This window comes from Aythya marila (genome assembly GCF_965140915.1).
Source record: "Aythya marila genome assembly, chromosome: 6".
NCBI lineage: Eukaryota > Metazoa > Chordata > Aves > Anseriformes > Anatidae > Aythya > Aythya marila.
Window position 1 is genome coordinate 32,069,211 of NC_139047.1, and position 19,368 is coordinate 32,088,578.

A 19,368-nucleotide genomic window follows, 5' to 3' on the forward strand; every position below is an offset into this window, starting at 1 on the left:
GAGGTGGTTATGGGGTTAGGGGGTTCCAGGCACTTTTTTTCCCTAAAAAGCCAAAAAACCCAGAGTGCTACGGTCCCAGTGGGGGCACAAGATGCGTCTCCGTCCAGCCCTGAGCACTACGCCCTGCTTATAGGGCTGGGGACGGGCAGGGTGCCCTTGGGGCTGGTGGGGAGCCACTCGGGGTCGGGGCTGGAGGAAGCCGTGTCCCTGCTGTCCTGTCCCTGCTGTGGGGGTCCCGCAGGTGCCGCCGCGTCCTCAGCTGCTGTGCGAGGCCGCGAGGAGGCGGAGGAGCTTCTGGCAGTGCCGTGCAGAAAGCCAGGGGCTGCCACCAGGCGCTGCGTGCGCCGCCAGCTTCTCGCCAGCCCCCAGCGACAGCAGCACCTGCGGGGCACACAGAGGCACGGGAGCCACCAGTCAGCCCAGTAGCGTCCCCCCAGCGCCACCAGCAGCCCCACAGGAGGGCGAGCGGTTACCTGCTGCACCCCAGGGTGCCGGCTAGCAGCCCGCAGCGCCAGCAGGGCTCCCTCCCGCACGCTGGCCTGGGGGTCCCGGCAGGCCACCTCCAGCAGGACGTGGGGGGCTCGGCTCTCCAGCAGCAGCTCCCCCAGCTCCGTCGAGCACCAGCACAGGTTCCCCAGGGCCGAGGCGGCGTTGCGGCGCGTCCTGGGGTTGGGGTCGAGCAGCAGGCGAGTCAGCCCGGGCACGGCGCCGCGCAGGGTGCGGGGTGGGGAGGCCGGGTGGCAGGCGGCGTTGCCCACGGCGAAGCTGGCTGCTCTGCGGACGTCCCGGTCCCGGTCTGCCAGGCACGCCAGGAGGCTCTCCAGGAGGGTCTCCAGCTGGTCCTGCAGCGCCTGAGGCAAGCCGTGGCCGTGGCGGAGGAGGTTGCCCAGCAGGCTGCAGGTTTTGGCACGGATGGGGGGCTCCCGGTGGCCGAGCAAGCGGGTTAGAGGCTGGTGGGACGCGTCCGAGCCCCCCAGGACGCTCTGGAGGAAGGGCAGGTGCTCTGAGGAGACCCGCGCCACGTGAGCCAAGAGAGACAGGAGGTCGGTCAGCAGCGGGAGGCTGTCTGAGAAGAGGACGGTGGTGAAAAAGGCGAGGATGGGCTCCGAGGCAGCAGCCTGCTCTGCTACTTGAGCCACGACCCGCTCGTCGGACACAACGAGGTGGCACAAGAGGCTGACGGGGAGCTCCGCGGCCGGGAGCGGCAGGTGGTGACAGCAGGCCTGAGGAGAAAGGAGACACGGCAGGGCTGAGCTCCTCGTCCTGCCACGGGAGGGCAGGGAGCAGCTGAGGGCTGCCCGAGGCTCAGCGCGGAGCTGCGCGGGGCCAGGGGGTACCTGCAGGAGCCGGGCGGGGAGCTGGGAGTCTCTCACTGCTGCCACGACCAAAGCTAAGGTGTCTCCGTCCACATCCAGGGCAAAAGGGAAGCAGAGGAGCTGGCAGGCCTGGATCACCACTGCTGGGACGAGTTCTGTGTCCCCGTCCTCTCCTGCTTGCCTGAATTTTTGAGAGAGACTGGGCTTGATACAGGCAATGAGAAAAAAATAATCAGAGGCAGAGAGCAGTCCCTGAGGAGAGGCTCTGCCGGGGAAATGTGCCCTGCAAGCGCCAGCTCAGGAGCTCCTTAGCCCTCTCCAGCCCTCCCAACTCACGTCTGAGCCAGGCAGGCCAGGAAGGCAGGGGACAGCAGGCTCCTCAGCGTCACCATGAGGATGCTGTGGGACTGGGTGAGCTGCGGCAGGCAGCGGTGGGACTCGCGAGTGAAGAGGAAGAGGGCCAGGCTGAGGAAGAGCAGCGTGCCTGCAGGGGAAACAGTGCAACAGAGCCAAAAACAAAGGTTGAAAAACCTCCTCTGTTCTGTCTGCTGGTGCTGCAGACAGCTCTCACACCGTGACACAGACAGGGAGAAGAAAAGGGAGAAGAAAAGGGAGAAGAAAAGGGAGAAGAAAAGGGAGAAGAAAAGGGAGAAGAAAAGGGAGAAGAAAAGGGAGAAGAAAAGGGAGAAGAAAAGGGAGAAGAAAAGGGAGAAGAAAAGGGAGAAGAAAAGGGAGAAGAAAAGGGAGAAGAAAAGGGAGAAGAAAAGGGAGAAGAAAAGGGAGAAGAAAAGGGAGAAGAAAAGGGAGAAGAAAAGGGAGAAGAAAAGGGAGAAGAAAAGGGAGAAGAAAAGGGAGAAGAAAAGGGAGAAGAAAAGGGAGAAGAAAAGGGAGAAGAAAAGGGAGAAGAAAAGGGAGAAGAAAAGGGAGAAGAAAAGGGAGAAGAAAAGCCCCTGAGCCCCTCTGGCTTGAGGGCAGAGCATGGAGCAGGCTCCAGGGCAGACGCTGCTCGCCCCACAGCTCCTACCTTGAGGGGAGAGGAGGTTCCAGTCTGGCTGTGCCGTGGGGCAGTGTCCCCCCGGGGCTTCTCCCTCGGGTTCTGCCCCCACGCGAAGCACCGCAGCCACGCCGTGCCACAGCACGCTCCACAGCTCGGAGGCAGCAAAGCCCTGCTCCACAGCCCTGTCCTCCTGCAGGCGGGGAGGGGGCGTTGAGGGGCTCTGGTCCGTGCCCCTGCCAGCCCCAAAGATGGACACGGAGCCAGCAGGGGATGAAGAGAAGGGAGAAGGGAAAACTGGTACCTGGGCGAGCAGCTTCAGCAGGAGGAAAATGAGCCCATCGTAGAGACCGGCACCCAGCGGCGGGGGGAGCTGCAGCTGTAAGGGAGCGTGGGGCAGGCTGGAGATGAGTCTGAGGGCAGCAGCACCAGGCCCGCACCCTTCTGGCCCCATTTTTGCCTGTATTGGGGTGAGAACGTGGCCTCTCTGCCCCTCTGCCCCCACCCCAGACCTCAGCAGGCGTCCTCAGGGCGTTGGTCAGCGCCGGTAGGACATCTTCTTCCCTAAGCACCACGTCCACCCCGCGCTGACCGAGCTGTGCCAGGAGGAAGGCTGCAGCACCCTGGGGGAGCAGAGATCGGCACCTTTGGGACCTTGCTGCCCACTGGTGGCTCAGCACCTGCCCCATCCCGCACTGCCTGACCACGAGGAGGGCCCCGACGGGGTGTGGGGCTCCGCAGCCCTCTCCGTGGTGCCTCCGGCAGCACACTCACCACTCGGGAGGCGACAGGAGACTGGGTGAGGACATCCACGGCCAGGGAAAGCACCTCCTCGAGCCTGAAACACAGGGAGCAGGGGAAAGAAACACCCCCAGGGCTGGGCAGTAGCCACCGTGTGGGAGGAGGGCGAGCCCTGCATCCCAGAGCTTCCTTGGCCATGCTGGGCGTCAGGATCGGAGGGGACAGCAGGAACAGGAGCCCAGGCTCGTTTGGGGGCAGGAAATGTTTTTATCTCGCCCACGGGTGCTTACCTGGGAGGGCAGGCCTGGAGGTGCAGGGTGAGCAGGGCCAGCAGGTACAGGGAAGCCTCGCAGGACACCCCCTGGGCCGCCTCTGCCACGGGGACCTGCCGAGGGAGCGGGAGTCACAGGGCTGGGAGGGGAGGAGGGGATGTTTCGAGGCCCCGGGAGGAAAATAGCACTCACTCCCTCCAAAGCGAGCTTCCCCTGGGCCTTTTCTCCACGCAGCGCCCAGAGGAGCAGCCCCTGGTTGCTGCCCTCCCTCCCTCCCCACCTGCAGCCAGCCCTACCTTGCCCTGTGAGAGCTGCAGGAGGCGACCCCACGCGTGCTGGCTCCTCCCCAGCTGCTGGCACAGGCTCGGGCTGGCGTGGCAGGCGGCGTAGAGGATCTGCGAGGCGGAGGGGAGAGATGGAAGCAGGCACCTCCGTGGGCAGACAGAAAAACGGACACAGCTCCTACCTTCAGGACGTTCAAGGAGCAGCCTGGGTGCTCCAGCCTCCCCAGCAGCCTCCCAAGCTGTCGGTTCTCTCCATCCGTAAGCTTTTCAGCTACCTTCTGAGCAACCTGCAGAAAGCACAGCCTGTCGGGCACCCCGGGCGCAGGAAGCGTTGCACAGACCTAGCAAGTTTCATACTCTGCTTTCCCCCCTGCTGGCTCAGAGTTCAGGGTAATGATCAAATGTAAATCTATTCCTGAATTCCCTCTTTGTCAGTGTCATTCAGCTTCAGATTCCCTACAGCTCCTATCACAGGCATTTAGGAACTCTTCCTGCCTTCTCTGCATTGCCTATTTACTTAGGCAATCAATATTTAGGCAATAAAAATTTAGGCTTCCCCAGCGTGAGTCTTTTAATAGATTCAGGAGCCCTCAAACTCCTGAAGCTCAGCTCTTGGGTTGCAAATCTTGGACAGCAAAGTTGGAGAACCCCGGCCCTGCACTTCACTGCTGAAATAGAGATTCTCCTGCTGCCTCCAGGGAGGCTGTACACCCGTGCCCTGCAAAGAGAGCTGGCCTGACCTGCTTCTTGGCGTCCCGACTGCTGTTCCTCGCCAGGGGGATGCTGCAGGCAGCAGCCAACGCGGCTGTGTAAAGGTCTGCCACACGCTGGCTCTGGTCATGGGCTGGTTTGGCCTCCATCGCTGCACCTGCACAGGGACAGAGCCTGGCTGTGGGGCACTGAGGGGCAGTTTGGGATGGGGCTGGAGGCCAAGAGAGGAAAAGTCGGTCTTGGGCGATGAGAAGAGTGAGATCTGGGAGTGGGGGAGAGAAGAGAGAACAGGAGAGCCCTGGGCAGCAGGGGTTTGAGCAATTTGGGCAGCCACTTTCTGCTGGAAATGGCGCTGTCAGTGCTCTGGGGGAACTAAAGGGCTGGAGGGAGAAGGGAAACCCTCGGAAGCCCCAGGAGGAGAGGGAGAGCTGCCACCAGGGCTACCTGGCAAAGCGTGATGCTCTGAGAGGGATCCCTGGAGAAGCCTGTCCAGCAGGGGCTGGTGCTCCTCTCGCAGGCTGGCGTAGAAAGGAGCAGAGACAGAGGGGCACGTGGCATCCAGGCTGTCACAGAGCAGCGTGAAGCACTGGGGGAGACACGGGGATTGCCGTCACAGCGGGTGGAGAGTGAGAGGAGAGAGACAAGCAACCGTGGAGGAAGCTAAGCGGGGAGAGCAGAGGTGGGAAAAGGGCCCAAATTCAGGCACCAACATCCCCTGCAGCCACCTCAGCCCCACTGCTGCCGCGTGGCAGCCACAGGCTGGCTGCAGGAGGGGTGCACGTGGAGGCGCCCCCCCAGAGAATTCCTTTCTGAGATCCCCACAAAACAAACAAAACAAAACTACCAAAACCAGGGGCTCAGACAGCTTGCCCTGACTAGGATGCATCAGGTCACACAGCTGGCAGTGGGCTCCTCAGCCTGCTCTGCCCCTAGGATGCACGCCCAGCCCCACAGCTTCTGTGATGGGAGGAGAAGGAAGACAGGGGCACCCTTACCAGGAGGCTTTGCTGGCAGAGTCTCATCTCACCGTCGGCTGGCTCAGCCAGCAGATCCAGCAGCAGGGCTAAGAAGTGGCTGGCACTCTCCTGGAAGGCCTGCAGGCTTGGAGAGGCAGCAAGAGCAAAGGAGAGCAGAGAAAGGTGGTCACTGACTGGAAGGACAAGAGCTGGCCGTGCCCCTACAGCCCTGGCTAACGGAGCAGGCAGGGCACATCAGCACCGTGAGCAGGCAGCACGACTGGGCTCATCAGCTTTGCCTTCTTTCCCCACTCGAGGGAAGCACTTCTCCGAGAGCACAGTGATATTAGTTGGTGCTGCTTCCTCACGGGACAGTTCCTCTGCCCTGCCTACTGCTGGGTGCCCACGGCGACCCCAGGAGAACACCGCCTTGTCCCTACCTGTCCTTCTGCCCGCTCTCCTCCAGGCTGCATGCACTGCCGAAATAAACCGTGGTCACCCTGACGAGGTCTGTCAGCACTGCGACACACCAGGGCTGCTGCAGGAGAACAAAAAGAAACAGCAAGAGGCAAATGCATGCTGGCTATTCCAACACCACCACAGAGGCATCCTTCCTGGCCACGACCTCTCCCTCCTCAAGGGGGCCAGGAGGAAGCACTGTGCCTGTAAGCCAGCACCTGTAGGACACAAGGAGCTCCCCAGCATCCCCTAATACAGCCACGCTGCGGGACTGAGGGAGCTTCAGGCTGCCTGGGGCCATCCACCCACCTGCTTCGTGCGTCCGCTTTGCAGGATCTGCTTGGTCAGCTGCAACAGGGCCAGCGGCACGTTCAGCTCCAGGCACAACTGCTCCAGCAGCTCGGCGTGGCAGCGGGTAGCCAGGAGGTTGCCCACGACACGGAGCACGGGGCGGAGGTGGGAGGCTCCCTCTAGCATCCCTTCTAGCACCTGAGCACGGAAAGCCAAAAAGGCTCGTGCTCAGCAGCAGCCCCAGCCTCTCCATCACCCTCTAAGGCAGGGGAGCAGCTGATAAGTTAAATATGAGGCAGCTCTGCTTCCTGAGGAAGCAGCTGGACTCTTTACTGGACAGAGTGGGGGCTCTCCTAGTGCTCCTGCCCCAACCCCAGGAAAGAAAAAGGCCTCCACGCCCCTCACCTGCTGAGCAGAGGCTGCGAGGCGGGCCCGGAGGCGGTGGCGGAAGGCTGTGTCCCTCAGGAGGCTCAGCGGCGTGGCCGAGGGCTCGGTGGCCTCGATCAGGTGCTGCCACTCCTCATCGCTCTCCAGCTCCTGACCACGGAGGAGAGAAGGCTGGAGCCAGGCCCCGCCTGCTCCAGGGTGTCTGCAGCAGTCCCTAGGCAGCGGGCGCTGCTGTCCTCGCTGCCAGACCCCCGCTCACCTCGCTCTCCAGCTCCACGGCCTCAATGCTGCGCCTGCCGTGGGGCTCGGCCCTGCCAGCAGCAGCGTGCGGAGGGACTCCTGCTCTGCCGAACTCCTGCTCGTAATCGTGAGTGATGCTGTGCTCCCTGGCAAAGGAAACGACCCATTAAGTGAGCTTTCCCCTCTTCCTCCTCTCCCAGCCCCAGCCCTGCCTTACCATGGGCTGGGAGGAGGCTCCTCCAGCTGCCGCTGTGCCACGCTGCTCCTTCCTTGCAGGACAGCGGAGTTCTTCTCTTTGGAGGCAGCTGCTGGCTCCCCCTCCCCTAGGGCTGCCTTCCCAGGAGCTGCTCTGGGTTTATGCCCAGCGTTTCCTTTGCTGGGATCCTTCGTACACGCAGTATTTGCCTTTAGCTGCTCCTGGGTGACGGCAGAGACGTTTGGTCAGGGTTATTCAGACAGCCAGATGAGCCCCTGATGCCCCCCACACACCAAGGATCCCACATCCTGCCTTATAAAGGGCCAATAAATACCCCCATCATGACCCTGCACCTTCTGTCTTTGCCACCAGGCCCCGTTTCAGTGCCCCTACTTTGCCATAACAATGGGGCACAGCCCAGGGAACCCCACACTTTCTTCTACCTTTTTCTGTGCCTCCTCAGCCATCTTCTGCCGGGCCTTTCTCAGGATCCTGGACTGGCCGCTCCTGGGGGCCAGGGAATGAGCTTGCTGCTCCTTCAGGGCCTGCAGCTCCGGGGGCAGCTTGGTGGTGAAGGGGTTTGAGATCCCATGCTCTTCTGTGTCGTCAATCACTGCGAAGGTGAAGGCAGATCTTCAGCAGCAGATCCCCCCTGGGACACCAGGAGAGTGACCGGCTCCGTGATCCCAGGGGAACCCCGGGGGACTCCGAGCAACCCCAGGGGCAGGAGCTAGGGGTTGGTGACTGGAAGAAATTGGGAGGAAGGAGGGAAAGACCAGAGAAATACAAGAAATCAGGGAAGGATGGTGGTCCTGGTCTGCAGGCAGTACTCAGAGGAAAAGGCCCTGTCCCAAACTGGGAAAAAAAAACCTTGGTGCTCACCAGTAACCCGGCCAGCAATGAAGGGGTGGGAGAGCAGCTCCGGCCACGACAGGCGCTGCCGGGGGTCCTTCATCAGCAGCCCCTGCAGGAAGCTCTACAGACAGCACAGTGCCAGGGTCAGACGTGCTCAGCGTGACACAGCGCTTCCCCCAGCCTCAGAGAGGGAGCCCAGGGCCCCTGGGTTCTCTGCACCGTTCTGAGAAAAAGTGGGGCTGGTGCCGAGGGTAGGTGTGCCGTGGGAAGGCACTTTCCCTTCCCAGCCCACTAAACCACTGCCCTGCTGCCTGCCTCAGTTTCCCAACTTAGGAAGGGGCAGCAGATATGATAAGAGCCCCCAGCCCAGGAGGCCAAGCCCTCAGCCCTTCGCTATGCTCTCAAATCCCTGCTAGAGGAGAGAAAAACGAAGCGTGAGCCACCGGTGCAGCACACGGGGCCATCAACTCCCCAGCGGGTCTCACCCCACAGGCAGGGCTTCGTCCCTTTTGTCCCCTTACCTTGAAGACCGGGCTTATGGCCTCGGGCCATTTGACAGGGTCCTTGACGATGAGGCTGACGAGCTGGAAGATGCTGCTGGTGTAGAAGGGAGGGGTGCCCACGAACAGCTCGTACAGGATGCAGCCCACCGACCAGAGGTCCGCCGTGTGGTCGTACGGCTTCTCCTCCACCAGCTCAGGGGACATGTACAGCGGGGTGCCCTTGATGGAGGTCAGCACCATGGTGTGGATGCTCATGGCACGGGCAAACCTGCTCGGAGCAAAGCACAGGTGCCTATTTCGGGACACACAGGATCCAAATCCCCTTCCACAAGCCCCCTTCTCTTCTACAGCACCCTTTGGCTGCCACCAGCTCCACGTGGCCCCCTCAGCTCGCCGCCAGCACCCACCCGAAGTCGCAGAGCTTGATGACGCCGTCTTTGCCCAGCAGGATGTTCTGGGGTTTCATGTCGCGGTGCAGGATGCGGTGGGAGTGCAGGTAGTAGAGAGCAGAGACCAGCTGGGCAGCTATGGCCTGGACCTGCAGAGACACGGGAACCTCACCCTGCAACCCGTGGACCAGCCCCAGCTTCGGGCTGGCTTGGCTGACACGGGAGGTGCCAGCAGCCGAGGCAGCAGCCTTGTGTTGTGGGAAACCTGCTGTCACCCGCTGTCACCTGGCCCTCTTTGCATCCCTTCAGCTCTGCCAGGCAAAGCCTCGGAGCCACCTCCTGACCCTGACAGACAAATCCCATTCCCTATATCCTGTGGCAAAGCATGGCCACTGCCTTGCCACTCACCTGCTCCTCGGGCAGGCTGCCGTCGTCCTCCAGGATCTGGAAGAGCTCTCCCTCTGCGTACTCAGTCACCACCACCACCTGAGGGGGGAAAGCAGCGTGGTGGCAGCGGGCACATCCCCACCGAGCCCTTGGGGCTCTGTTTGCCTCGTGCCCAGCCAGCGGGAGCCCTAAAGGGCTGGGATTGGGGTCTGTGCTCACCCAACCCTCACCTGGTGGCCCTGGGGAGATGGGGAATGCCCTGAGGGCTGAGGACCCCAGTGTGATGAGCTGGGGGAGGGTTAGTGATATTGTATAAACTCACTTTAGAACAGAATAGATCTTGTGGTTAAAAATTAACGAGAATAAAATAGATGCCATCTTGTTATCTGTCAACCTTCTGTTATGCTGAAGCACCTTGTTAATTGACACATCCCGTTATCTGCCGACCCTCAGTTAGGCTGAAACGTGAGATAGCTTGAGCCAACTTGGCATTTCTGCAGCTTGGGAAACAACTGAGTCAGCCAACCTGGCGTTATTTAAGCAAAAGGTGAAAAGTACATCACGAGGAAGACCTACGGCCTTCCTCCCAAAGACCACTGCCCACGTCCCGAAGACCCCGGCCCACAATTCTTGGAAGGCTTTGTGCAATCACAGGGACTGATAAGCTAATTAGCATACGAAGCGAGAGTAGGTGGGGTTAGATAATGAATATGTATAGGCATTTATGGAATATTCATTGTTTTGCTGTATAAATATGAGATAGTTTGTCACTTCAAACATGCATGTTAGGTGGAGAGCTCCCCCGTGCATCCAGCGTCGCAATAATGAATTAAAGGAATTTCGGCTTCGATCTTTGAATCGATGGGCGTGTGGTGGCATGATGGGTGTGTGGATGAGCGTGGTATTCAATAGGGACGGGGACAGAACGGGGCAGGGTGGCTGGAAGGAGCTCGGGAGGTGCCACCGAGCCGTGAGGGGCAGCAGGTGACAGCCCTTAGGGGTGTCACATAACCAAGGAGAAAGCATCAGCCCGGTGTGTGCCGCCTCACCTCCTGCTCGGTCTCGAAGCTGTCGAGCATCCGCACGATGTTGGGGTGCCGCAGGCCCCTCATCACCTCCATCTCTCGCCTCAGGCTCCTCAGCTCCTGCCGGGAGCGCCCCACCTTGGGGATGAACTTCATGGCCACCACCTGCCAGATGGGGCTGCGTTAGGGGGGGGGGGCTGCGTTCCTCGCCCCCTCACACCCCCTACACCCCACGCACCCCCCCCAAAACCCCGCAGCGTGTTGTTTAAGGGCCGGCAGCCTCTCACCTGGGCGCTGTGCCGCCTCCTCGCCTTGTACACGGTGCCGAAGGAGCCTCCCCCCACGGCGCCCAGGACGCGGTACCCCTCCATGGCGGCGCCGCGCCCGGCAACCGCCGCTTCCCGTTCCGGGCCGGCCCTAAAATGGCGGCGGCCGGCGAGGAGGAGGAGGAGGAGGGCTGGTAACGGCGCCCCTCGCTTTTCTTTCCTTCTTCTCCCATCCCTTCAGAGCCCCTCTGAGTGTCTGCTTCTCTCCCTGCAGGGCGCTGCCTGCCGAGGTGGAGGTGCTGGAGTCCATCTACCTGGAGGAGCTGCGGGTGCGGCGGGGCCGTGGCAGGTTGGTACCGGGTTCCCCCTCCCTCACAAACCCACCTCGGCCCCGGTTCTCAGCCCTCGGTTCTGGGTCCCTGAGCCCGGTGCTGCCCGCAGGTCGGAGCCCTGGGAGGTGAGCATCACCCTGCACCCCGCCACGGCGCAGGACCAGGACTCGCAGTTCGTGTGCTGCACGCTGCTGCTGGCCGTGCCCCCACAGGTAGGCCCATGGCAGCGGTGGGCACCCCCCTTTTCCCTTCCCCTTTCCTCTTTTTCCTCCTTTTTTATGTTTTTTTTTTTTTGTTCGTTGTGTTCTTTTCTAGTATCCCAACGCAGCTCCGGACATCGCCGTCAGGAACCCGCGGGGGCTGTCGGATGAGCAAATCCAGAAGTGAGCGGTGGGAGGGCAGCACTGGGGGGCAGGGAGGGAAAAACCCAAACCCGAACCCCCCCCGTGGCCCCTCAGCTCGTGTGTGGGGCCCAAAAACACTGTAAATGTGTAAAAATCCTACACAAACCACTCTGTTGGACACCGGGGAATGGGTGCTTCCCCTCTGGCCCACCTGCAAGGTGACCTAAATCTGCTGGGCCTTCAGAAAAAGCTGAAGGGCGCTGGGGGAGATCAATCTCGGGCAGTTTGGGACAGATTTGGGGCAGTTTCAGTCCTTTCAAGACAACAGCTTCCTGAGCACTGGTCACGGGGAGCTGGGAAAGCCCAGGGGTGTGTGCTTACACGTGTGCTCAGCCCACACCATAGGTAAAGCCCCAAGGCCAGCGCCCTTTCTGTGTATTACGGGGCAGGAGGTATGTGAAAGAGTGCAAAGGGGCGCCTAAAACCATGTTTAAGTATTTCTGCTGCTTTGCTGCAGGATTTTGCAGACCCTCAGGAATATTGCTGAAGCCAGGCTGGGGACAGAGGTGCTGTATGAGCTGATTGAGGTGAGAGTTGGGGTGAAAGGGGGTGGCCAGACACAGACACTGCTCTCTGACACCCCATGAGCTGGGAAAGCCCTCAGCCTGTGCAGGGGCAAGTGAGCAACGTGCTGGCTTCTCTGCTTCAACAGAAGGGGAAGGAGATTCTCACTGACAACAACATTCCTCACGGCCAGTGTGTGATCTGCCTCTACGGATTCCAGGTAGGAATGCGTGTCCCAGCCCTGCCAGCTGGCTGAGAAGAGAGACAGGAGGAGGGGGAGCCGGAGATAGCTGCTGGGGCATCTCGGTTGGTCTGTGCTGGTCAGACCCGACCTGGAGTTCAGCACACAGGTGGTCAGGAGAGACTGGGACATGCTCATGTGGGTGCAGAGGTCTGTGGGCTCAGGGGAGCTTGTCTTGTCCCAGAATGTGAGGAGAGGTGATGCCTGCCTAGGAAGGAGAACGTGTCAGATGAGAGGATTGCTGCAACAATACGTGCGGGGAAATAGGCCACAAAAACCTTGCAGCTTGATACTAGCGGTGTTTCTTACTCTCAGAGCAGGGGCTGGTGTCCCAGTAAGAGCTCAGAAAGCAGAGATGAGGCCCAGTGGAAAAAGTTCCGTGCCTCTACCATCAATAACACTAGCTCCCGGCTGCCAGTGCTGACACTGGCGTGAAAACCTGCCTTAGCTGGGAAGGTTACACCACGCTGTGCTCAGAAACCCTTTAAAGCTGCCCTTTCCCCTCCACAGGAGAGGGAAGCCTTCACAAAGACCCAGTGCTACCACTACTTCCACTCCCACTGCCTGGCCCGCTATGCCCAGCACATGGAGGAGGAGATCCTCACGCAGCAGGAAGAGAGAGAGCAGCACCTGGCTCCTTCTCCCAAACAGGTACCGGGAGACACTTTTTCTGTAGCAGTCGGTGAGATCCGGACATTTTCGTGGTGCTGGAGCCTCCCTGCTCTGGCAGGAGAGTGTTTGTGGTCAGCTGAAGCGGGCTGCCCTGTTGCACTGGGGATGCTCTGGCAGCGTGTGGGCTGGGGAGCTGCCCGGGCTTGGTGTCACCTCTTGCCTCCCTGCAGGACGCCGGCGTGCAGTGCCCTGTCTGCAGGGAAACCCTGGTCTACGACCTCTGCGCCCTGAAGGCAGCGCCGCCCCCGCAGCACACGCTGGTAAGAGGTGGATCTGCCCAGCTCTGCCCTCTCTGGGGAGCTTCAGCTGGGATGTTTTAACAGAAGAATGACCAATATTGGCTGGAGCTGATTTATCTGCGCTGCTGCTGACACACACGAGCACCATTTCCATCTCGTGTGCTTCTCAGAAGGGATCTTTGCAGCCCCTCTGCCCTGGGAAGGGGGGCTTGCCCTGGAGGATCCAGCTTTGAGGGCGATAGGTCAGAGGGAAGCAAAGGACCTTGGCTGTCTTGTGAGGAAGGGGCAAGAACATGTGGTGTTATCATCCTGACGGCCCTGAGCAGATGTGGTGGGGGAGAGGCGATTCTGTCAAGGGACAGGGAGTGCCTGCACGGAATCTCTCTGTTTTTTCTGCTCTAAGAGAATTACTTGTAGCTCTCCTTAAATACCTCCCTGTGCCCCCTGGGATGTACTCAGGGTGATGCAAGCGATCCTAGCTCACAGCGGAGTTCTGTGCTTCCTGATTTTAGCTGCTCTGCATCTCACGCTGAAGCAGGAGGTCCCAAGGCAGTCGCTGCAGGGAACAGCAGCTCGGTGGCAGCGTGTTCCCCTTCCACCCAGGCAGTGCGCGGGGGTCTGTAAGCCTGGGGAATCAAATGCTGCAAGCAGACAGGTTGCCAGGGTGCTGCGTGATCAAAGCAGGGTGTGGGGAATCGCTCGTAGTGCTGAGAGAACCCTGAACCCCTCTGTCCTCTGCCGCTCAGGAGCCATACAGGCCGGATGCCAAGACGCTGCAGCACCAAGAAGAACTGCGCTTAATTTTCAAGAGGCAGCAAGAGAAAGGGGGCATCATCGACCCCGAAGCGGAGAGGAACCGCTACTTCATCAGCCTCCAGGCGGTAGGGCGCCGAGGGCAGGGATCTGCTGAGCTGCAGGGCCAAGCGGCGCCTGCTTCGGGACCTTCCTCTCCCTTTCCTGAGCTCTCGGCTTCTTTCTTTCAGCCTCCAGCTGCTGCTGATCCAGGCCAGGCAGCCGCTGCCTCCGAGCTGGTGAGCGCGAGCGCCGTGGATGCGCCCCAGGCACCCTGCCAAGCCTCGGCCCCGGAGCCAGCCAGGGCAGCGCCTGCGCAGCCCGAGAGGCCCGCGGTGCCCGGGGAGCCCCAGAGCAGGAGGGAAAGGCACAGAGGGGAGAGGCCAGGCCCCAAAGGCCTGGGCAGGCAGACGTGCAGCGGGTCCCAGGAGGCAGCCGAGGAAGCCTGTCAGCAGCTCCACGGCTCCAGAGCACCCAGGGGCTTCAGTCGGAGACCAGAGAGGAGGCCAGGCGGGAGGCACAGCCACGAGGCTCCAAAACATCCCAGCAGAAGCAGGGCCGCTGCCTTGGCCGAGAGAAAGGAGCTGTGCCCTGAAGTCCCCTCACCAGAAACGCAGGCGGCGGATTTGAAGGAGGAGCGGCGCGACGCGGAGAGATGGACCCCGGAGCAGGGCGCTGAGGCCCAGGGCGGGGAGAAGGAGAACCTGGCCTTCAGCTGCAGCGACCGCCGCTGGCAGGGCCACCCCCGGCCCTGGGACTGCGGGAGGTGGGAGAGGTCCAGGGCGCAGGAGCGTGGATCCTACCCCAGAGCGCCGAGAGGCCGAGGGGCGCTCAGGCCCAGCGGGCGCCGTGAAACCCAGCTCCTGGAGAAGGAGAGCGGCTCCTAGCAGCTTGCGGAGGGGCTGGGCTGCGGGGAGAGCAGCAGCAAGGAGGCACCGCACACCTGGGACGGAGGAGGCAGTTGGAGTGTGGCACGGCTTGGGACAGGAGTCTCCAGGGGTTGCGTGGAGCGAAGCAGCCCGGGGTGAGCAGCTGGCGGTCACCACCCGTGGAGGAGCTGATTTCTGGTGGCTTGCAGCAGCCGCGGTGTCAGAGGAAGCCTGGAGCAGGGAGCGGCACCCAGCGCCCCTTCGTGTGAGCCAGGAGGACAAAAGTGAGCCCCGCGTGGTGCCACGGCACAGCCGAGGACCTCGCCTGGATCTGAGCGTCCCCCAGAGCCGTGGGGGCAGCTGCTGGACATCTCCCAGCTCCGGCCAGAACGAAATTCAGCTCCAACAAATCCATCAGCAGGTCGGGACTGTCCAGGCGTTGAGGCTTTGCGCTGGCTCCTCTTCACTCCCCAGGAAGCTTGAATTTAGCTGCAGCTCCCGCCCCGTCCTTCTGCTGCCACTTCAAGATTTAGACCGCGTCCCCCTGCAGAGACGTGACGAGACCCCGAGCCTCCGAAGCAGGACGCTGCGATTAAACCAATTCCTTTGGCCTTCTCTGGAGCCCTTTGTTTTCTCTGCTGTGTTCCGAGCAGCGTCGATCCTTGGTGTTGCTCCCTTCCCTCCCAGCACCCAGGGGCAGGCTCCTGGGAGCAAAAATCACCGTGCTCTCAGGGACTGGCCGGAGCTTTGGGCGAGATCCCGAGGAAAGCAGGAGGGCACCTGCTGCCTGCTCGATTCCCTTCTCACATGAACGGCGCAGAAAAGCCTTAACCTGCCTGGCACCCGCTGCTCTGCTCCCCCCTCTCTTGTCCTCATGGTGTTGGTTTAACCCGCTGCTGGTTTTTTGTGTTTTGAAGACCCTTGCTTAGATTTTCCAGCACTCTCGTGCTCTGACAGGCATCCTTTGCTCTGGCCTGAGCCTCTGCTGCTTGTCCTGGGCTCAGGGGTCTGAAAACCAGCCCTGGAGGGGACAAGCACTGAACGCTCCCCGGAGCATGCCCTAATTTCTCTTCAGCACTTGTTCAGTCCTCGTTTTAGCCAGTTTTTGGGTGAGAGGCCTGTCTGCATTTGGGTGAAAAGGTGTACACTGAATTTGCTGCTGGTGCTGTGAGGTCCCTGCCCCTCGCAGAGCTCTCACTGAAGCTCCTGGGCTTCCTCCAGCGAGTCAGATTTTCTCTCTCCTCAGTCAGAAAGCCCTCGAGGCGTGTTCGGAGCACGGGAACTCAACCACGGAAAGCTGTTTGACGTCTCCTGCACCCTCACGCTGTCCCGTGGGGCTTGGCAGAGGGGAGTTTTGCTCCTGGGAGCAGGCCCTGAGGAAGGGCTCTCACGTTTCTGACTCGCTGCTGTTAGCCTGGAGCAGAGGAAATTTTGCACCAGTGTGTGGAAATTGATTTGAGTTGAATAAAAATTCAGAAAAAGCCTCGGTGGCTGCAGTTAGAAGCTGCCGAGGCTGTGCTGGGAAGGATGGGAGGAACTCCTGGAACCCAGCCAAGGGATTTTGGGGTGCTGTGGGTCTGAGCCAGCTGCGAGCAGCAGCCAGCAGTGGGTTTTTCGGGGGGTTATTTGGGACGGGGGAGGAGTGGAGCCTGCACCGAGGCTCCTCGCTGGGCCCTACCTTATGGGGCTGTTGTGGGGCTCACCTGGCAGAAAGGCAGCGCGCGGGGCTGTGGCACTAACCCCATTAAAAGCAAGCAGAGTGACGTGGTGCTGCCTGTGCTCTCAGGGTCGGGGCCAGCACCAGGCAAAGGGATGAAGCTGACCCTCAGCAGCACGCGCACAGAAGGGACGGGAGAGCCAGGAGCTGTGTTGTACGTTTCACTGAGAATATTCACAGCTCCGGGAGCTGCTGTCCCGTCAGAGAGCAGCAGCTCTGTCCAGCAGCACATCACCTCCGTGTCCTGCCCCGGGGACGTTCCCCTGAGGGCTCTCACCCCCTTTGTGGGGTGGATGTGTCCCGGCTCCACCTCCAGCAGCCCCGCACAGTCCCAGCACGAGGGAGGCGAGCGGGATAGCACCCAAACCCGCCCTGGGGCAGCTCCGTGTTAATAAAACACCGAGGCAGAGGCGTCCCCATGAGGATCTGGTCCTTGCGGCAGGGCTCACAGCAGCATGGAGCCCACGTTCTCGACGGCTCCCTCGGGGTCCTCCTTGTAGAGCATGAAGTGGCCCTGCACCTGCGCGGCGCTCAGCTGCTCGCACACCCCCAGCGCCCGCTGGGCGAAGCGCTCGGCCGCGGCGGGGGGCTGCTGGGGGTAGAAACGCAGGAACATGCGGGCGAGCTGCCGGGGGGAGCAGTGCCCCACGTACTGCTTCAGGTCCACGCGGCCCGGCCGCACCAGGGCTGGGTCCAACCTGCCGAGAAACACGGGGCTGCCTCAGCAACCAGACCCCAGGGGCTCCGCACGAGGAACCCGCACGGTCCCGGGCCCCGCAGCGCCATAAATACAGGGAGCAGCTTTGTCCCTGGGGTCTGAGGAGTGAAACGGACCCAAAAGAACCCAGTTTTCCCCCTGGGTCAGCAAAAAAAAGGCTGCCAGAAGGATGGTTTTACCCACGTCCCCCCTCCCGGGGGGGCAGCTCTGACCTGTCCACGTAGTTGGTGGTCATGAAGACGATCCTGGCCTCCGTGGAGGCCACGCCATCCAGGGCGTTGAGGAGGCCGCTGAAGGTCAGGCGCCCCATGCCTTGGTACATGGCGGGGTCTGGGGACAGAGAGGGCTGAGCTAACACCCACCTGCACAACGTGAGGCTGAAACCGAGCTCCCTGCTCCCTCCCTCCCTCCCACAGACCCTCTGAACCCAAAAGGAGGATGGGGGAAGGCCGCCTGCTTCCTCATGCTGGGCAGGACAAGTGTCTTTGCCCAGAATAACACACCCAGTGCTCCTTTTGCTCAGCCTAGCCAAAAGGGGGTGAGCTCCAGCTTGGGGCTGCGCCACCCCAGCCCCTGTTGGGGCCGATCTCCCCCCGCTGTTTGCCCCGGGGACAGGGCCGCCGCTCACTCTCAGCAGCAAGGTCCCGGCTGACGAAGGCAGCGTCCACGTCCTCCAGGAGGATGATGCTCTGCTGCGGCGCCACGCTCAGCAGGTGGTTGAGGCGGTCGTCGGAGAGGCTGCGGTCGCTGAGGCTGAGCAGGCAGATGCTGTACTGCAGCTCCCCGGCCAGGGCTGTGCTGGGAGGGACACAAAACGAGGCGCTGAATCACAGCGAGAGCGCCCGGAGCAGGGGGAGGCAGGGCAGGCTGCGGAACGGGCACTCCCTGCCCGCTGGCTTCCTCCCCAACGGGGAGCAGAAACAGCACCTGACCTGCAGCAGGGTGAATGCTCCCTCCCGGCACGATGCAGGAGGCAAAACCTGCTCCTGTCCCACTGCATTTCAACCCCCAGCCCACCCAATCCTCCCTCCAGAGGCTGCTGCACCTCAGAGAAGGCAGCAGGCAGAGGCTGCTGTTGCCCAACCGGTGATACTCACATGAAGCTGCTCTTCCCGCAGCCCGGAGGGCCGTACAGCAGGTAGCCCCTTCGGTACGGGATCCCTAGGGAGACAGGAGCCTTTTAGGAACCTGCTGGGTTGCTCCGAGCCCTCTCCCTCAGAGCCACGGGGCCGGGCGGAGCACACACAGGGGGTGCACGAAGCAGCAGGGCTCTCTGCAGCTGTCCCAAGGGGCTTCGCAGCCCCCAGCCGTGCCTGCAGAGAGTAAGAAGCCGCAGCGGGCACTAAGGGAGCCTTGCCTCTCTCGCTGTACCACTTGGGGTTGTCGATGAACTCCTTCACGTCCTGCACCAGCCTCTCCGACACGCCTTCCTCCAGCACCACGGAGCTGAGGGGCCGGCGGCGGCGGGGGAAGCCGAACTGCCGCCACTCCGCCCCCATGGCCGTGTACATGATCGTCCTCCCCTCCTGCTGCTGCAGAGCCAGCTCCCGGGCTGCGGAGAGAGGCAGAGGGCAGAGCTGGCAGGGAGCAGGCTCCCTCGTGAAGCGCCTCCGCGAAGCCTCCTACAGACCTTCCTGCAGGATGTTGAAGAAGATCTCCCGGTCGGTGCCCAGCGCCGTGAAGGTGACAGACTCCCAGGGGGTTCCCGTGTGCAGGTCGATCATCTGCTTCTCCCGGCTGCGCTCGATGCGAATCCACTTCCTCCGATACCTGGGGCAAGAGGACGGCGCTGGGGGACAGAGCCCACGATGGCGAGTCCCCAGCCTGCCTTTCCCTCTGCCCTCGCTCCCCCTTACCAGATGAAATGGTTCCCGGGGCTGGGAACGAAGTCAAACTTGGTGCTGACGCGCCCGCTCTCGTGCTGCAGGTACGAAGTCTCCACGCTCAGGTGCTGCGTGTGCTTGGCGTGGTGCGAGATCCAGTTCAGCAGCCAGTGGTAGCTCTTATCCTTGCTGGGCACCTCCAGCGTGATCATATAATGACGCCTGAAGGCCACCAGGCCGAACTGAGCCCCTTTCCTCGCCAGGGCCAGGGCCGTGCCCACCCCCACCAGCCCGAAGCCGGCCCCGAAGTAGGGGTTGTCCTTGAGGGCCACGACGAAGTCGGAGAACGGCATGGCGGGGGCTAGGGGGCTGCCTCCCGCAGCATCGCCCCGGCGGCTTGCGAGCAGACCTGTGCGGGCAGAAATAGAAGGGAAGCAGCGAGGTGGGGAGGGGGCAGCAGGGAGGGGGGGGGGGCAGCCCCGGGCCCGTCCCCGTGAGGCGCCCCCAGGCCTGGGGGCTCGGAGCAGGCCCCAGGCGGGGGGAGGCCCCCAGGGCGCACCCGCCGCCCCCTCAGCCCCTCAATTCTCACCCCGCTTCTCCTAAATCCCTTATAACCCACCCTCCGCCGCCATTATCCCAATTTATTCCAATTTATCCCCAAATTTACCCCCCTGAAGCGCCGCCCCGCTGCCGCCGCCCCTCACCCTCGCGCCGCTCTCTATGGTTCCCCCCTCACCCCTCAACTTCCGGTGCCGCCGCTTCCGGCCGGCTCGCGGCGCGCACCA

The 19,368-nt window shown here is 61.9% G+C and overlaps 3 protein-coding genes across 5 annotated transcripts; 1 reads left to right on the top strand and 2 right to left on the bottom strand.

Moving 5' to 3' along the window:
• Window positions 1-90: 90 nt before the first annotated feature.
• On the bottom strand, window positions 91-10,466 carry STK36 (serine/threonine kinase 36). Of its 2 annotated transcripts, none has more exons than XM_082764011.1 (26): window positions 10,294-10,466; window positions 10,031-10,171; window positions 9,003-9,080; window positions 8,613-8,743; window positions 8,224-8,473; window positions 7,730-7,823; window positions 7,291-7,460; window positions 6,869-7,068; window positions 6,671-6,797; window positions 6,430-6,561; window positions 6,043-6,222; window positions 5,715-5,809; window positions 5,314-5,419; window positions 4,763-4,904; window positions 4,348-4,475; window positions 3,790-3,894; window positions 3,620-3,718; window positions 3,342-3,436; window positions 3,085-3,148; window positions 2,823-2,933; window positions 2,615-2,689; window positions 2,341-2,503; window positions 1,653-1,800; window positions 1,338-1,497; window positions 474-1,223; window positions 91-381 (listed from the first exon to the last, which is right to left on the bottom strand). In XM_082764011.1, the coding sequence occupies exons 1-26, from the start codon at window positions 10,375-10,377 to the stop codon at window positions 256-258; spliced, it is 3,954 nt and encodes a 1,317-aa protein (XP_082620137.1). In that variant the 5' UTR covers window positions 10,378-10,466; the 3' UTR covers window positions 91-255. The 2 variants fall into 2 exon arrangements, with proteins under 2 accessions (XP_082620137.1, XP_082620136.1); XM_082764010.1 differs by having other exon boundaries at window positions 94-381; window positions 5,715-5,812.
• On the top strand, window positions 10,383-16,029 carry RNF25 (ring finger protein 25). Its single transcript, XM_082764016.1, has 10 exons — window positions 10,383-10,466; window positions 10,547-10,621; window positions 10,714-10,816; window positions 10,920-10,987; window positions 11,466-11,535; window positions 11,661-11,732; window positions 12,264-12,404; window positions 12,596-12,685; window positions 13,411-13,545; window positions 13,648-16,029. Exons 1-10 carry the CDS (start codon window positions 10,429-10,431, stop codon window positions 14,341-14,343), a joined length of 1,488 nt encoding a protein of 495 aa, XP_082620142.1. The 5' UTR covers window positions 10,383-10,428; the 3' UTR covers window positions 14,344-16,029.
• A 160-nt stretch (window positions 16,030-16,189) lies between these two features.
• Window positions 16,190-19,305, bottom strand: BCS1L (BCS1 homolog, ubiquinol-cytochrome c reductase complex chaperone). Of its 2 annotated transcripts, none has more exons than XM_082764018.1 (8): window positions 19,288-19,305; window positions 18,617-18,992; window positions 18,391-18,530; window positions 18,118-18,312; window positions 17,858-17,921; window positions 17,389-17,558; window positions 16,973-17,090; window positions 16,190-16,740 (listed from the first exon to the last, which is right to left on the bottom strand). In XM_082764018.1, exons 2-8 carry the CDS (start codon window positions 18,934-18,936, stop codon window positions 16,488-16,490), a joined length of 1,260 nt encoding a protein of 419 aa, XP_082620144.1. In that variant the 5' UTR covers window positions 18,937-18,992; window positions 19,288-19,305; the 3' UTR covers window positions 16,190-16,487. The 2 variants fall into 2 exon arrangements, with proteins under 2 accessions (XP_082620144.1, XP_082620143.1); XM_082764017.1 differs by lacking the exon at window positions 19,288-19,305 and adding an exon at window positions 19,251-19,277.
• Between the last annotated feature and the right edge of the window lie 63 nt (window positions 19,306-19,368).

Bases quoted from the DNA above. Each gene is read 5' to 3' on its own strand.
- STK36 (XM_082764010.1), bottom strand. From the start codon at position 10,377: ATGGAGGGGTACCGCGTCCTGGGCGCCGTGGGGGGAGGCTCCTTCGGC. The intron at 6,798-6,868 runs GTAAGGCAGGGC...TTCCTTTGCCAG, and splicing joins GAGCCTCCTCCCAGCCCATG to GGAGCACAGCATCACTCACG. The intron at 3,719-3,789 runs GTAGGAGCTGTG...TCCGCCTCGCAG, and splicing joins GCTCCTTGAACGTCCTGAAG to ATCCTCTACGCCGCCTGCCA.
- RNF25 (XM_082764016.1), top strand. From the start codon at position 10,429: ATGGCGGCGGCCGGCGAGGAGGAGGAGGAGGAGGGCTG. The intron at 12,405-12,595 runs GTACCGGGAGAC...GCCTCCCTGCAG, and splicing joins TGGCTCCTTCTCCCAAACAG to GACGCCGGCGTGCAGTGCCC. The intron at 12,686-13,410 runs GTAAGAGGTGGA...TCTGCCGCTCAG, and splicing joins CGCCCCCGCAGCACACGCTG to GAGCCATACAGGCCGGATGC.
- BCS1L (XM_082764018.1), bottom strand. From the start codon at position 18,936: ATGCCGTTCTCCGACTTCGTCGTGGCCCTCAAGGACAACCCCTACTTC. The intron at 17,559-17,857 runs GTGAGTATCACC...TGTCCCTCCCAG, and splicing joins TGCGGGAAGAGCAGCTTCAT to CACAGCCCTGGCCGGGGAGC. The intron at 17,091-17,388 runs GTGAGCGGCGGC...CTCTGTCCCCAG, and splicing joins CCGGGACCTTGCTGCTGAGA to ACCCCGCCATGTACCAAGGC.